General features: G+C 35.6%; 1 protein-coding gene across 1 annotated transcript; it reads right to left on the bottom strand.

The window, feature by feature from the left end:
- Nucleotides 1–6,594: 6,594 nt before the first annotated feature.
- Nucleotides 6,595–7,296, bottom strand: LOC132704466 (craniofacial development protein 2-like). Its single transcript, XM_060674476.1, has one exon. It carries the CDS (start codon nt 7,294–7,296, stop codon nt 6,595–6,597), a length of 702 nt encoding a protein of 233 aa, XP_060530459.1.
- Between the last annotated feature and the right edge of the window lie 6,500 nt (nt 7,297–13,796).

Here is a 13,796-nt window from a genome sequence, read left to right on the forward strand (position 1 = left end):
CGAGATACAGAGATGTCCAAGTTTTGCGATTTTTAGTTTGCTTTTAAAATTTGCTCCAAATATTTTGCAATTATTGAATTGAATTTTAGTATGCCTAGTGCTGCATTTAACGTTTTTAAATATTAACTCGATTTAACCCCCTTGAAGTGTAAAATGTTGTTTTTCAAGAACGTAGTGACATTATTTATTAATTTAATATATTGATTAATTTAGTTATTAATTGTGCAAAGCAAACTGTGGCAAAATTCAGCACTTACAGACTAAAAAACCATTAAATAATTTTCGAAATCTATTTGGTTGCCGTAATGTCAGTCTACAGATTATCCCCAAGAGCATTCTAAGCGATTTTTCCAATGCTTTTTAAGTCTTAATTGTAAAATTTTCGCTATTATTAAAACTCCGTCGTCGCAGAATTACGTGAATGACGGCGCATAAAAAATCCGTATAATTGTTACAGTACAATCTCAATATTATGCGAGCGCAAAACGAAAAGGACTTTTTAATTTCCGCTCCCCCGAATAAAAACGATGCAGAGGCGGCCACTTAAAATCTGGGCCCGGTTCCGTTTTAATCCACTTAAATATTATTTTCGTCGGACTATCGCGTTATAAAAATAAAACTAAAACCGGATCGGGGCCCTCGGCAGATAGCGACTACCGCCGCCGGTGCGGAAAAAAAAGTCCGGAACATGTTTCCGGGCTTACTCCGAATGCAAATAAAACGCGAAACTCTCCGAATTCCGATGTTTTGCCGGCGAAAACGTGCGAATGCGACGACCGTGTCGGAGTTATATGTTAATGGGATATCAAAAGTACCCCCCCCCCCAACCGACGACCCAACAAGGGGGTTGTTTTTTTGGCGTCGCCCGCTGGCCTGTGTAATTTTAAACCCTTCTAAAGGATTTTTTTTAACTGCGATTCGAAGAATAAAACCTCAGTTTCCTTTTTTATGACAAGTAATCGCGAATTTGCAAAATTTTCTTTTGGAGTGCTAAGAACCGTCTGGCCCGCCAGTGCACTTGGCTCCGGGGTTCCCTTCGTAAGCATCTAAATAAAAGTAAATGATTTAAAATTTATATGCTGAATTTGTTGGGCAGTTTCGGTTAGTTTTGGTTGTAATATGCCTGCTTTCAATGATTAATGATTTTACTGCGGGAACCAAGTTCGACGGCTGAGCGCGTGTTAAATATAGGTTTACATATATTGAAGAAATTTAGAAGCTAAGGGCATGACTAAATGTTTTGGTCAACACACTCTTAGCTGTATCAATTTCCCTTAGAAAGGCAGCTACAATTCATTCTGGCACTATGCAAAGTTACCAAAGATGCAAATGTATTAAGCTCTGCTCTCTGTACCTTATAGTTATAAGAATAACCAAATAAAGTTCTTCTTGTAGTAGGTAAGTATTATAAAAACTTTTCTTGTTTTCAAGTAGTCAAGAATAGCTAGTGGTTCGAAAGTATGCATAATGACTAAATATTTAGGTATTACGCATAATACCTGTAATTTTTTTTGTTATTATCAACTTTTACGGAATAATCTCAGTTATTATGCATAATATCTGATGATTTTAGAATTTATGCATAAATCTTTGTCATCAGTTAGTATGCAAAACCACTAACAGTTTTAGTAATTATATATATATATATATATATATATATATATATATATATATATATATATATATATATATATATATATATATATATATATATATATATATATATATATATATATATATATATATATATATATATATATATATATATATATATTATTATGACACACTATTCGGACTATTCTTATAGAAATATCAAACATTGAACTTCTAAATATTTATTATACTAGGTGTACCAAATTTCAATTCATTATCATCAAAATTCTAGGAGAAAACCAAAAAAACAAACAACAGTTCTTGAAATTTTGACGCCCTGTATCTTTGCAACAAAGCCCTTTTTGATACCGATACATATATTTTAAAATTTAATGATCACGAAAATTTTCCATTTAAAACAGCTGATGAAGGACAATACTTTTTTCATACTTTTTTTTTTAATTTAATAACCATTGTATTGCAGCGTTTCACGAATAAATTGATCGATGGATAATATTACAAGTGTGTTTAAAATATAATGGTTTTATTAGAAACAAACAACTTACTACCTTTATCTCGAAATTGGTACAATTTACAATAAAAGTTCAAAGCACCAAAATATTTAAAAACATCAGATCGCATCGAAAATATTGGGTTTTTAAATTTTCCGACGAGTACCAAATTTCAATGCAGCATATCAAAACATCAGGAAAAAATCGAAATAAATCTTAAAATCTTAACACCCTGATCTCGATAACAAAGAATTTTGATACGAAATAGTTGAATACGTGGTGCCTACGAATAGTTGCAGCAAACTTTCCCCATTAATATTATGAAATTAACTCCTCATCCTCCTATTGAACTCCAGCAGGCGTAAACGAGGTCCATCTTGGTTTATAACAATATGTTGTGTTACACTTGAAGTAAGACGAAGGAACACAGCATTTTACATGCCGTTTTTTAACGTTGTTTGTGCTGCTGGGGCTTTTTTGCTATACAAAATGCAACATCTGAGGAGAAGCTATATACTATAGTATTTAGATAACTACCCAGAGAGAACACACAATAACGCGTTTTACCACAAACCGAAACTCAATTTTACATACCCGACGCGCGTTTCGCCAACCAAGTTGGCGTCTTCAGGAGAAGATTAAAACCGCGCGTTTCGTCAACCGATTGAATCGGTTGACGAAACGCGCGTCGAGTACCTAAAATTGAGTTTCGGTTTGTGGTAAAACGCGTTATTGTGTGTTAGTGCAGTGCCGAAGGTTCCAGTCAAGAGTTTGATAACGATGGCTTCACGGTCAACGGAACTTAACTTATACCATAAGGTTAGCACTAAGATTAGGTTAATAGTTTTGTCAAAATTTCCGTAATAAATTCATCTCACAGTTTTAATCTTTTCCTGAAGATGCCAACTTGGTTGGTGAAAAGCGCGTCGAGTACGTAAGGGTCGAAGGTTCCAGTCAAGAGTTTGACCCAGAGAGAAAACAACCAGTACAAACTTTATTAGAAGAAGATTAACCACAAATCTGAAGCAGTATGGTGCGTTTATAAAATCAGTTTTATATAAAAATAAACCCTGTAATGAAGAAGAAATAAATAATGTACCGTTAGCTGTTACTGAAAATCCAGAAACATTGTTATAAAAATAGAAAGGACAACAGGAATCGCGAGATTTACTTCTCGTTTTACTTTGAGAAAGCAAAAGTTTCACCTGCTCAAATTTAAAATTTGTCAAGCGCTCAGATTTGGCGATGAAGAAGGACGATGAACATTTTGCGAATTGTGTACTAGGAAGTGTCAAAGAGACGAAAGCTTTCCCCATAAGATTGGTAATAAATAATGGAATTTTTATCTGGTGAAATACTCATTATTGGACAAGAGATAATCCTCGAGTTTTGGGTTTAATATGTGGGTTGGGATTTTTGGAACACATTCAATAGGTACTTTTTTTTATAATGATTCTCTTAATTCTGACCGTTACCGCAACCTCCTGGAGCACGACATTGAAGAAGCTTTGGACACTTACCGCTTGCAAAAGTGAGAAACTGTTGGCTTCAACGGAACGGCGCACGCCTATAAGGCCCTAATCTTAAGCGAGTACCTATCGGACAGATTTGCGGAAAAATGATAGGTGCCAGCAGTTTCGTGGCCCCCTCTTTCGCCGGACTTCACTCCATTCGATTTATATAGGGAGACTACAAAAGTTATGCTTACCAGCTAGTTTTTGAGACTGAGGGTCAACTGAGAAGATTAGTTCTTGAAGTCCTTCAAAAAAGAACAACTAATGTGTTAAGAAATGTGTTAAATTCGCCAGTTTGAACACCATTTGTAATCTAAATTTTGTTGTAGTAATTTCTTTTTTAGTAAAGCTCTCAAACATTGAAAATTTAATAAAAATCCTTTTTTTGTGATTTAATCCATGCATAATCATAGTGTAAATTCGTAATAAAAAATGCTATTTAAAACTTGACGTAGTTTTTCCATGGACCCTATGAAAAAATAAAATTGATCATGATTTAGCCGGAACGAAATGTGAACACAGAAAAAAATATGAGAGAAAGCGACTTTTTTGTTGTTATATCTCTTTGGATACCACAAGAAAAAAAAATGAAATCCGCATTTTCTTTGCGTATCTTCGTAAGTGATGGGATTTTTTTTAATTTTCTCAACAGCACATTATTGATCATTAAAATTTGCAATTTTTTTCTTGTTTAACCATTTTCGCATCTCTAATGGTTTCCAATATCTCCTGATAGACGTCGTTATCCTGCACACACTGTATAATATCTTTCCTAAAGGGTTAAAAATGAATACTAAAAAAATAACATTCAAAAACAAAAGCGTTTAGAAACAAAGATACATTTGATAATTTGTTTATACATTGTTAAAATGTCTTTTGTGTATACCACTTTCTGTGACTGTAAATACACTTTATTATTATAATTATTATTTATTTCAAACTGTGCAAATAGGTACGGGAAAAGGCATTTCAATTTTTTTAATTTATCTGCTAAAAGTACTGTTTGTTTGATAAATCACTTTGCATTCTTATCTAACCCCCTGTAAATTAGATTTTCTCATAATGTTTAGTTTAATAAAACTACAAAATCTAGTCATTATAGACATGTTCAAATCTCACATGAAAAATCGTAATAACGCCATTGTCAGATATTTTAGTATTTTATCGTTAAGTCAATGTTCCATTTGGTAACAGCTTAATCCACCGTATTTATTTTACGTGCTTAAATATTTTAATCGCTAAGGCTGCTCTAATTCCGTAAAGTGCGACAGAGAAAATCATATAAAAGCCGGACGCAGAAGGAATTATTAATTAAAGCCAAATACTTTACGTAATTAAGGTGTCACTGCAGACTACAAAGACACAATTCCGCTTTTGCTTTATATAGCAGAATGCTGTTAAAAACGTAATTATATTACACACACATTTATGTAAGAGACAATCTACTGTTGGAATCAAAATAAGATAATATAAGAGTTTTGTCCCGATTATATTCAATTCAAAACAATTTATTGATGTTTATTATAAATATTATCATTAACTATTACCACAGTAAAAAACTCATTCACGCTATAAAAGGCATGATACTTTTTACCAGATATTTAAATATATTTGCACCATACAACCCGCTTATTGTAGTTTGCGAATGATTTTTTGTATGGGGCTATTAATTTGTCAAAGAAACTTCTAGAGGCTGTGTGAACTTCTGGATTTCTCATGCTTTACATATTAACTCTGTCTTGTTGCGTGTCGGCAAACATGCTACTGGCTTCTTCAGTGAGTCAGTTTCAGACAGCGCAGAAAGTGTACCTACAACCAGCTTATTGGTTGTAATAGACAATATATCATTAGAACTTGTCTTGCCAAAATAAGGTCGTAATTCTTTACATAGTTTGAAATTTTGAAGTGACTTATATTTATTATGATTAATTTTATCATTGCCAATATACTGTTAAAAATAAGAAAACGAAAGGATAAATATTCTCATGTAAAATCATCGTAATCTATATATTAAGTAGCCATATCTATTTGATTGTTGCAAGTCGAGTCAGATAGAAATTTAACTACACTATCCTGACGAATTCACTTGTTGCTCAGTCTAACAGGTTTTCATTTCATTTTGACTCCTTACAAGAAAAAAACAGTAACTTTGTTTATCGGTATTCAACGTTAGATTGTTTTCTGGCATTAAGTTTGCATTCCTACAGTGATGGTCTTGGACATACTACTCAATTCTTCAAAATTGTTGTATCTGAGAGCAAAAGTAGAAAATATACAGCGATCCACGGCTTAAATGATGCAGAAATAGTCTTCTTCTTCTTAAAGTGCCGGTCCTCTGTGGACGTTGGCTATCACGTTGGTCCATATTACTTTGTTTACTGCGGATCTGAATAGGGCTGTTGATGTCATTCCAGTCCATGCACGTAGGTTCCGCAGCCACGATATTCGTCTGCGTCCTGCCGATCGTCGACCCTCGATTTTCCCCTGTAAGATGAGTTGGAGTAGGTGGTATTTCTCATTGCGCATAATGTGTCCAAAGTATTCCAGTTTTCTGCGTTTGATGTTTGCTAGGAATTCCATTTCTCCTCCGATGCGCTCAATGACCGTTTTATTTGTCACATGATGTACCCACGAAATTCTGAGGATGCGGCGGTAGCACCACATCTCGAAGGCATCTATACGTTTGCACGAGGCATCGGTAAGGGTCCATGCTTCTGTCTCATAAAGGAGGACCGAGAGAACATAACAGTTCAGGACCCTTATTCTAATGCGGACGCTGAGGGATAGGTTACAGAATATGTTTCTCATTTTGTTAAATGTGCTTCTTGCTTCTGCAACAACAGATTGTGATCTGACGGTATGTCTGCGCCTGGGTAGGTTTTACAGGATACAACTGCGTTGCGATATATTCGGTTTATCATTATAAAGTCAATTTGGTTTCTTATGAATCTGTGGCTGCTATCCGCTGGGGATTCCTAGGTGTACAGTCTTCTCGAGGGCAGTTTGAAAAAGGTGTTCATAATAGTAAAGTTCATTTCCTCGCAGAATTCTATTAAGCGTTCTCCCCTCTCATTTGTCACCCCCAGCCCGAATTCGTCTACCACATCCTCAACCCTTCCTTGCCCAACCTTGGCGTTTATGTCTCCCAACATCATATTAACTTCTTCTCTCCTCGTATGTTTGAGGGCAGTTCTAAGCTGTTCGTAGAATTCTTCCATCTCTTGTTCACTGCTCTCGGTCGTAGGTGCGTATGACTGTATGATATTCAAATCGAATGGTTTTGATTTGATTTTTATCAGTTCAACTCTGCTCGAGATGGGGATAAATCCTTTTACAGCTTCGTTGGTTTGCTTGTTCAGGATTATTGCTACTCCGTTTCTATTTCTGGTAGTATGGTCTCCGGAGAAATATATATGGTGTTCGTCTATAGTGCAGTGTCCCGAATTCGGCCATCGTGTCTCACTGCACCCCAGTATGTCGATTTGTAGCCGTTTCACCTCTTTCACTATATTTGCCGCCTTCCCAGCCTGGTACATGCTTTGCACATTCCATGTGCCAATTCTCTTCTCTTTGTTTATTCTTAGGACATCATTGGAAAACCGGGGGATTCTTCGCACCCTCTTCCCACTTAAGGGGTGCCCGGGACTGAGGGCCGTTGCTTGTTTTTGTATATCCATTTTAATGTCTTGGGGAATATATATGATCCAAGTAGTTTCCCGTTGCTTTCCTGGATTTTTTTATCAGCCGCCCCTAACATGGGGAACAGACGCTGTTTGCAGCCGCCCATTCTGGGTCAGACGCTGCAGTTTCACCATATCTGGCTACCCTCACTTGGTTTAGTCTGTGGGTCAACACAGTGTGCCGGGGTGTGGCGCTTGGAGCCAACAAGTGAGAGTTGGGTGTCTCGTGAGGACCAGTTGTCTGAGACCTCCACCCGTCTTACGACGCTTGGAGTGACCGTCCCTAACAAAAGGTACTACCTCTCCGACATAACCCCTGCACCCCGCAAAAATAGTAGCAGGGGTCAAAACTCATCAGTTTGAAAGTTACGAAAACAACTTTGCTTTTATTTCTTAATGCAATAATTTTTAATTTAGTTTGAACTTTGAAAATAGAATTTCACAAAATACAACTATTTTTTTTTTAAATCGGCCGTCGAACTACAATTTATGAATGAAATTTAATTATTACTCATCATAGAAATGGATACAACACCTCAATTTTCATCAGTCGAGAATAGGTCAAGATTGGCTCCAAATAAGATCTTCAATGAACATAGAAAGAGAAAAGTATCATTGTGGAGAAAGCCTAAGGAAGAACTAAAAAAAAATGTTATGGGACTGTATGGCATCTGTAGGAGTGGTTATGCTTTTCATTGAGGGAAATATTGTACCTATCTTCCTCTCTCTATTTACATTTCCTTGCTAGTGCCCTAAAATTGATAACAATTATCGGTTCTATCATGGCAATGTTCCAAAATACAAGTCATATCGCGTCGGCATTTGGTTGCTTTATACCTGCCCAAATGTTGAAACACCAGCCTAGTCACCAGTTACTGAGAGTTTGTTGTTGATATAAAAAATGAATTTAAAAGTGGCCCAATATCTAACAAAATTGAAATACAAGTACTGAAGTATAGAATATAATTTCCACGGAGTAGATTAGAAGATTTGTTCTATTAATGCTCAGAAGGTTAGAAGCCATTATAGCAGGCCTATTTTATAACGTGCAACTTTCTTCTCTGTTTATGTTGTTTTATTTCTGCATCATTTAACCTGTGACGTTAATATTCGATAAAATTTAGTTAGTTATTTATTGTAAACTAAGTAAAGCATATTTAAGATAAAAGGTAATTTATAATTTTTATAAAAGTGGACCTAACAAGCTCCCTTGAAAGAACCCTAGATTCTGAGATAAACTTTTGTTCCATCCCTGAGCTTTACCGTCCGAGTTCTGTTATCTAAAAAATATTTAGAACATTTAATTCGGATATCTTTTAAAATTTGAACCTGTCGATAAAATATAAAATAATATAATAATAATAATAATAAAAATATAAAAAACTAACTGATCAGTGAATGTTATTGAGGATGTGTTTGCTTTCTTTTATTGTTGGCCGAATGAGGAACAATCAATAAATCAATATTTTATTAAAATGGACGACAAGAGAATACTTCACATAAAGTTGTCAAATGAATATTCGTCGAATATCTGTTCAGCTCAAAAGCGACCTTCAAAAGGACCTTCAAAAGAAAATTTCATAACCCCCCCCCCCCCCCAACTGCCATAATTTTATAAGAAATTTCTGGAATCTTACCCTTTTTGATTGCGTAGGGGTCCAGCAAAACGACTTAATAAAGCATAGAAAATTCTACCTCGTAAGTATTTCCAATCATTCCGACGGTATGAGATTTTCCTCTTTTCCCATTCTATACTCCGCAATTGTTGCCAAATTGTATTGGAATAAAGGGTATTGAAAATTTTTGAATGTTATAATAGTGTGGCAGTTTGTTGCAGAATTGGTGAAGCAATATTTTCATGAAAAACTTTTATCTATAATACATTAATCCACAACAAACACAGAAAAGTTTACATTTGCGTTCCGGTTGTACAGATATTCTTGGTCCAAAACGTTTTTTAACTATTTTTAGCTCATCTATTTGGATGGATCTGGACTTCTTTGTCAATTGCTGAAAATACCCACTTTAGAAGTTGGCGCCAACATTCGATACAAACTGAAGACGTGGCACCAGCGTTTAAGTTTTCTGCTTTGCATGTGAACAAAATTGACCAGGAGCGGGCACGTACGGCATTCTCCAGGTGAATTTACATAATACGATCGAAAACTTTCAAATTGACCCAAAACAATACACTTGTTTTATGGATCCCATCAGTCGGTTAAATTTTTTTTGTTTGCGGTTTCGGTAGAAGGCGGTTTCAAAAATTGGAACATAGTATTTAATCATTTTTCTTAATTCGGCCCAGAGTGTATTTAAGCGTTTTTGGTAATGAAGTTTGCTTACCTACATGGTCGTGATAACAGAACCATTGTCAAGTGTACCATAATAACGCAAATCCGATCGTAGGTTAGCGAAGATTTGTTAATACAAAGGAATAGGGAAAAATATAAAAATCTGTTTTTTTTTTACAGTCAAAAGTGCGATCTGTTAAAGTTAAAGTTAGTTATATATAATAAAGATGATGCCTTCGTTAATTTGGTTAAACTTGACACTTATTTGAAAATGACTTCGAAATTAACATTTATATCTGTAATACTGGTCCATTCGCTGTAATTTTAACTGCAAAACATTTTTGAAACCTCCGAGGTACTTTAGGATTACGATTAATACTGCAAAATAAAGTAACCTCAACAAAACATCCTCACTAATTATACCAAAAATTAAAATTTACTTATCTATATCACCATGCACAGAGACCACATAAGTTAATCATAAAAATGCCATTGTCGTAATCACAATATATGCATTTAGAAGTCCCGTGAGGGGTGTTGCCTAAATGTGAATGGTTGCTATGGTAACTACACAAGGTGGGGGAAAATAATTGTCCAGAGGAGCAATGAATCATTGGCGTGCCAGATTAAAATTGTCAAAGACGTATTACAAATAGCAAATTGGAAATAAATAAAGTAACTTCAAAAAATATCAAGTTCATATCAATATTTTTAATATCTATTTTATTTTAAGGAGGAACAATTGTGTTCTTCGGGGAGACTGTGATGAAAAATTAAAAATAAAACACTTACGATTTAAAAATCTAGTAGAGATAGGTGTATTGTCTTGATTTTTGTGGTCTAAAAACTTTAGGACTTCTGCAAATCCTAATAAGTCAAATCAACAACAATAAGTAATACTATGCATAAATATTACACGACATGTAATAAATACGTGCATTTATTTACTTGCCCATGAAATGATGCATTGTAATCGAAACGACCAAGTTTATCAAAAATTTCGTACCGTTGCGGCATTTCTACTATCAGTTTTAATAATGTTATTGTCCTAAGACACTTTTAAATACTCACTGTTCCGTCCAATCGGAATTGTTTTGTTTTATTTTTCCTCTTTAGTTTTTGATAATTCGGGAATTTTTATGTCCAGCAAATTGAAATTGGTTTTCATTTAATTAATTGCTACGGTTATATTCTCCGCGTATTTTGGTGACAATCTCACTGGGTATACGGCCAGAAAAAAACCGTATGTAGCTCCGGTGTCGTACTCCGCTGTGATTGGGACTAGTAGACTCAGGTAGAGACCAACGTGAGAGCATTTGCCACGTGTCAAAACTAAAATCTCGAGTGCCGTCAAGTATTGCGAAATTGTGCCAGTCAATAGCCAGAGCTGCAGCAAGGTAGGCCAAGAAGAAAAGAGAATGTCATTTTCGTCTCGTTATACCAATATATTCTTATTTAACTCGCCGCGTTATTTCTAGTTTCTATTTTATCAAAATGCTCTTTCTCGTCCAGTCACTGTTGTCAAGAAGCAAACTTGAACACAATGGGTGTGTTTTTCGATGTATAGAACTTTAAGTTGGCATTACTGATTTAACAGCTGTCAAGTGATTTATTCTCAGTTTGGTTTGGCAGTTCATCATGAATAGACTGACGAATGAACAACGCTTGCAAATAGTGCAATTTTATTTCGAAAATGATGGTTCTGTGCGGAATACGTATCGCGCACTAAGTCCATTTTATCGTCGACAAAATCGTCCATCAGAACAGTTAATTCGATTAACCATGGACCGTTTTCGCACCACGTTTACTCTTATTGATAACTCGCATCCCCAGAGACACCGTACGGTGCTTACAGAAGAAGCTATTGCTGCTGTAGAGCGTAGCATTGAGGAAGACTCGAATGAGTCCATCCGCCATCGAGCACAGTAATTGGATCTGTTTCCATCCACTTTATGGAAGATTTTGCGGAGGGATCTTGGTTTACGTGCTTACAAAATCCAACTCTTGCAAGAATTGAAGCCAAACGATCATCAAGTAAGACGTAGATTCGTCGAATGGGCCCAAAACGAGATGGCCGTTGTTCCCGATTTTCATTAGCGAATTTTGTTTAGCGCACTTCTGGTTGAATGGTTACGTCAACAAACAAAACTGCCGCATTTGCCACATCCAGAAAAACTGACTGTTTGGTGCGCTTTATGATGGCCAGAACGTTACAGTCAATGGTGATGAATGATTATCTTTCGGATAAATAAAATTCATGTCAATCGAATAATCCATCGTTGTTTTATTGCAACTTAAAGTTCTATACATCGAAAAAAAACACCCCTTGGTATGACAAGCAAGTAAAATGAAGGTTCAACTCCCCTAGAATGGCGTAAACATCTGTTCAATAGGACGTTGTTACATGATAAAAGTGCATTTCTTACGAACCGTATTGCTATTAGGATAAAAAGATGTACTTGTAAATTTAAGGATTATGATTAAAGAGACACTGGCACGATATATAGAATTGGGTGCTTTCATAATGAAGTAATGTGGAGTGATCCTAGTGTTCGCAATCATTGACACTGCTGAGACTGAAATAAAAAGTGTGGTGTCTGTATTCGTGTTATGTTATCTGTCGCAATTATAATACAAAACCGTTCTTGGTGGGTGTATTACTGCGGTTCTAGATACTGACTTTAATGCATCAAAGAAGTAAAACCCATATACAAAATATGTGATATTTTGTATATATTTATAACGTGTTGCCTATCTAAGAGAAACTTACTAAATTTACGAAGTCACTATAAACTTAACCTCGAAATAATATTCGTCTTTATTCATCAGCAAGGTATTGTTAGATAAACGTGTAATTGTGTTCTCAAAAATTTACGGTGGCCGGTCGTTTTCAGGGGCAAGATTCTATAACTATTTTAATTTAACGATTTAATAAATTTCTAGTTTCGTATCCATTATTATAACAACCCCCTCCGTTTCGTCACGACGTCTATTATTTCCGAACCGAAGGGCGACTGTCGTCGTCGACTGTGTTATTAAATTTCACCCTACGCAGAATTAAGGTGGTAGGTGTTTTTCCATGGGCTCACAAAAATATTCACACCAAGCATTGCAAGTCAATAAGCCGCTACTCAAGCATTGTCATTGATCAGTAAAAAAAATCAAAAAAGAAACATACTAGAACAATAAGCTTGAAGGTACCAAACGATTTCGTAATGCCCCATTGCATATTTACGTTCGCAATATCTATTTTATTGAAAAGCAGTATTAACCAAGAGTATTAATAAACCTTTAACTTATGTTTTGAATTTTCTTATCTCCCCAAGAAATGAACAAAAATGGGAAGCGTTCAGTGAAATGTAAAATACCTCCTGTTCTAGTTTTAATATTATTAGAGAATTATTTTCGCAATTTGTCTCAATCAATTTGATCCGCCTCTGACTATTTTACCTAGCCCAAGGCAATCTAGGGCCACGTGATGGACGAAGGCGTACCCATTATTGGCAACTTTTGAACCTCTCTGCGCATTACGGCGAGTCTTAATTCATTTTAACATTTATCGGGGTGTCTGAAGTTAGGCAGCCTATATCGAACAGCAGCAGTTTCATTAACACCCCAACAGGAAAAGATCGCTATCGACTTACAAGAAGGGGTGAGCGGTAAAACCGATTTAATAAGGGGATCCAGGCCGTGTTTGGTACATTTAGTCAATTATTTCTGTGTATGTGTAGTTAAATAACAGAACCCTGTATGATGACGAAAATCATATATGCTATTAAATCATCTAGTACTTTCATGAACGAACTGAAACCGGATAAAATCTTGCTAAAGAATCAGATAGCATACTAAGATAAAGAACGTTTCTCTCGCTAAGTTAACATAGAAATCACAACAGTAAGAAATTCCCAGTTCAGACTAAGTCCACATCACGAAGCAGAGTCAACACTTAAGCGTGATTGGGCGCATTGGTTTGTATACAATAATAATGTCCCAGCCTATTTAACTATTTGGTGCGTAGATTTCAGAAGAGAGCTATAGATAAGTATATCTCGATTTCCAAAAACATTCCTCATCATAACATACATAATAACATTCGTGTGTGTGAAACCAAGCGGCATCACCAGCTGTTGGAGAGTGGAAGCCGGGAGTTTAAAGACAAACTGGCGGTTCAGATCGACCAGGGTGTCAAATGACCGAAGACCAAAT

Source organism: Cylas formicarius, unplaced genomic scaffold (assembly GCF_029955315.1).
Source record: "Cylas formicarius isolate icCylForm1 unplaced genomic scaffold, icCylForm1.1 PGA_scaffold_7__23_contigs__length_41026272, whole genome shotgun sequence".
Taxonomy (NCBI): Eukaryota; Metazoa; Arthropoda; class Insecta; order Coleoptera; family Brentidae; genus Cylas; species Cylas formicarius.

Excerpts from the sequence above, each read along its gene's own strand:
- LOC132704466 (XM_060674476.1), bottom strand. The coding sequence starts at position 7,296 with ATGGATATACAAAAACAAGCAACGGCCCTCAGTCCCGGGCACCCCTTA.